The sequence below is a fragment of the Aplysia californica genome, unplaced genomic scaffold (assembly GCF_000002075.1).
Source record: "Aplysia californica isolate F4 #8 unplaced genomic scaffold, AplCal3.0 scaffold00031, whole genome shotgun sequence".
In the NCBI taxonomy this organism is placed as follows: Eukaryota; Metazoa; Mollusca; class Gastropoda; order Aplysiida; family Aplysiidae; genus Aplysia; species Aplysia californica.
Window position 1 is genome coordinate 2,252,346 of NW_004797301.1, and position 3,195 is coordinate 2,255,540.

The 3,195-nt window shown below is 42.1% G+C and overlaps 1 protein-coding gene across 1 annotated transcript in view; it reads right to left on the minus strand.

Annotated features, from left to right (window-relative positions):
- Window positions 1-761, minus strand: part of LOC101862775 (gamma-butyrobetaine dioxygenase) — a gene marked incomplete at both ends in the record, with an annotated part of 21,869 nt that extends 21,108 nt beyond the window's left edge. The window contains 1 exon segment of the mRNA XM_013091295.1: window positions 660-761. Coding sequence (XP_012946749.1) covers window positions 660-761 — 102 coding nt within the window.
- Between the last annotated feature and the right edge of the window lie 2,434 nt (window positions 762-3,195).

Sequence of the window (3,195 nt, forward strand, 5' to 3'; positions counted from 1 at the left end):
CCAAAAAAAAAGCAGAAAACCCTAGTTGTAATCTCATATTACGCAAAGGTGAAAATTTCAAACAAGTTCAACGGTTTAAATATCTAGAATATTATCGTATCATAACATCAGGTGCCAAATGTTCCACACAAATAAAACGAAAGATCGCAATAGCTAAAGATAGTTTCAGTAAAATGAGTCAAATGCTGAAAATTACAAACCTCTCAATGGCTACCAAAATTAGGAGTTTTAGTAAAAGACTACCTTCTAGGTGGTTGTGAAAGCTGAAGAATTACCAAATATAGGGAAAATAATATCCAAAGCAACAGGAATGTAGGTTCTTTGAAGACTTTTCAGAATTTCGTGGATAAAAAAATAAATCAAATCAGGATGTTCTGAAAAAAGCCCAAGTAGACCACTCTTGAATAAATACCAGATCTGGCAGTTTGTGACGATGAGGTGCGACAACGCTTTGTAACAACCGACACTGTCTCCTCATTCCACATTGCTTGAAACATGTATTTTAAAGACATTATCCGTAAATTCAAACTCGTCAGATAAACACCTTGAACAATTAAATGTCAACAAATTATTGCTCGTACGTTCTTCAAACTCTAGGGCCTAGCCAGAAACAATATTATTATTGTTTTTGAGGGATGGGGGAAAGGGCGTACGTTTACCTGAGGCAGTGGCGCCGTGTGGAGAGTTGTGTCCTGGTGTGCCGGATGAGATGGTCCTAGCAGACAGACATGCCAGAGATTGGCGGGAAGTGAGTGACCGGCGCGCTGACCAGCTCACCGCAACAGCACACTTTCTCAGCATCTTCTCGTTGCAACGGACTGACGGTTTGGGTGTATCCTTAAACTGATACTTAACTATTGCAAGATTATATCCTTAAAGTGATACTTAACTTGTGTCGGGTGGTATTCTTATACTGATACTTAACTTTTGCTGGATGATATCCTTATACTGATATTTAGGCTAACTTGTGCGTGAAGATATCCTTTTAAATACTGATACTTAAAATGAGTCTAGTGATATCCTTCCACTGGTACTGAACCTGAGTGAGTTGACTCTCGCGTGCAGACTCTGAGAAGAGAAACACCAGTACACTGACAATGCGGAATCTCAAAAACGTTTTCACTGACGAACACAGAACCAACAAAATAAACACAGCCACAGAACAAGAGGATATCAACCAACACGGAGAGTGTTGAGGCGGTTCCAGGTGACTGAAAAAGGTCAAGGAAACACTTGCTGCACGGCCCGCACACAAAACCAGGCTGTACTAAAAGTTCACCTCAGGGTTCAGCGACTGTTAACCAAAGCCCGCCTCACTCTATGCGGTACCTACGTACTGCCCTCTTGCGTTCTCTCACACTTATTGTGTGGCTGGCCAAAACTGACGGCTGGGATATGTGTACGAGATCGATTACATTACAGAAGGAGCTGGGATACTGAGCTGTGTAAATTATATATGGACAGACAGACATACAGACAGACAGACGCTTATAGGTTAATGACCGAGTAGCACACGCGCTACATGATACTTCTCCCAGTGTATACATGGGCTGGTAGGGGTCGTGGTGACCTCCGTTCGTTGCTCTGTATAAAAAAAATCTACAATTCTATCTTATATGTTTTACAACAATGACTCAACAAACCAAGACAAAAAGGAAAGAGGCGTTCTTCCACTACTGGCCAACAGACGTAAGAACCGGCGACGACGAACTCTTCTGGGGGATTCATTTCTGTGAATCTGTTAGCCTCTATATATAACATACGTACAGTGCGGGAAATGCCCGAGGTGAATTTATTATTAGACATGTTCACGTTCTGTACACAAAATCAAGGTCACAGCCAGTTCAGCGCGCCAGGATAGAAGAATGTCTCTGTCTTCCTCCAAGATAACGCAGTACAATCATGTATTATAGGGCAACGCGGATTATGAATCTCCCCACCATAGACATATTGCACTAGAATACTTAACTCAGTGGGTTCGAGCATCTCCAAATCCTGCAAAATTGTGCGGTTAGGCAGACTAGGTGGTGGTGGGAAGGACAGAATTACATGCACGATGATATTGTTGATATTGTCGATGCCAAAATGCATCGTGATGGTTTTCAGAGTTTTCAGCCGTGTGCAAGAGGAACGTCGATCGAAAAGTGACACTTTCTTCTCTGGCGTTTAGACTTAAATCACTACTGGATAATCTAAAAAAAATGTCCTGTGTTTAAGGAAAACAGTCCTGGAGATCACTATGATGACCTGGGTCTGGAGTCAACAGAGAGAATCTACAGAGAGAATGTACATTGTTGTAAGGACCGACCTTTGACCACGAAGCTATTCAACTCTGGCATTGCAGACCCAATGTTTGGGGGTTTTGTTTGTTTGTTCGTTCGTTTGTTTGTTTGTTTGTTTTAAAGAGGTAGATTGGGGGGGGGGGGTTAACGTAGCGTAATCAAAATTTTTCAAATTGAGGAAAAGAGATACATGTATATCTAAGTTTTCTGAAGTTCTGTATTTACGTTAGTTGGAGAAGATTTCGAAACCTGACCGGAAGGATGACACTAATTGACCGGAAGTCTCGTCTTTTTTTTTACTTTTCACATCTAAGCCATATATTAGGTCGATTACTTTATTCTCTACAAATGCCGCTATAGCCCCATTTAGACGTACAGTTCGTTGATCGACAAACTGACAGTTTAACCCAGTTTTATTATTTCTTTGATTTCACGAATATTTAGGAAATTTTTGGAATGCATTTTCAACTACGCATGGGGCAACATCAGAGAAGCCGCTCCTTCGTCGTCACCCCTTCAGTTTGCCGGCCGGCAAATATCTGGCGTCGCCAGATATCTGATGGTTGGATAGAGTACCCTTCGATATCGAGAGGATTGCTCGTTTGACGCTCAGTTTCCACGTGAATTTGACAGGATGCCCGCCATCCTCTCGATATCCTACAGTTTGTCGATCAACGAACTGTACGTCTAAATGGGGCTTATATCTTCCCTTAACTTTCTCATCTAGGTCATGCATTAAGTCGATGGTTTATCTCGTGTCGAGCAGAACGAACCTTGCTTCACTTTTGTTGGCCAAGTGTTGGGTTCAGGAAGGAGGTTTCACGGAGAGTGGCGAGCGGTTGTGGAGTGTTGGGAGAGAGGGGTGGGGGGCTAGACTTTAATCTCTGCTGAATATGTAATAATATAATAATAA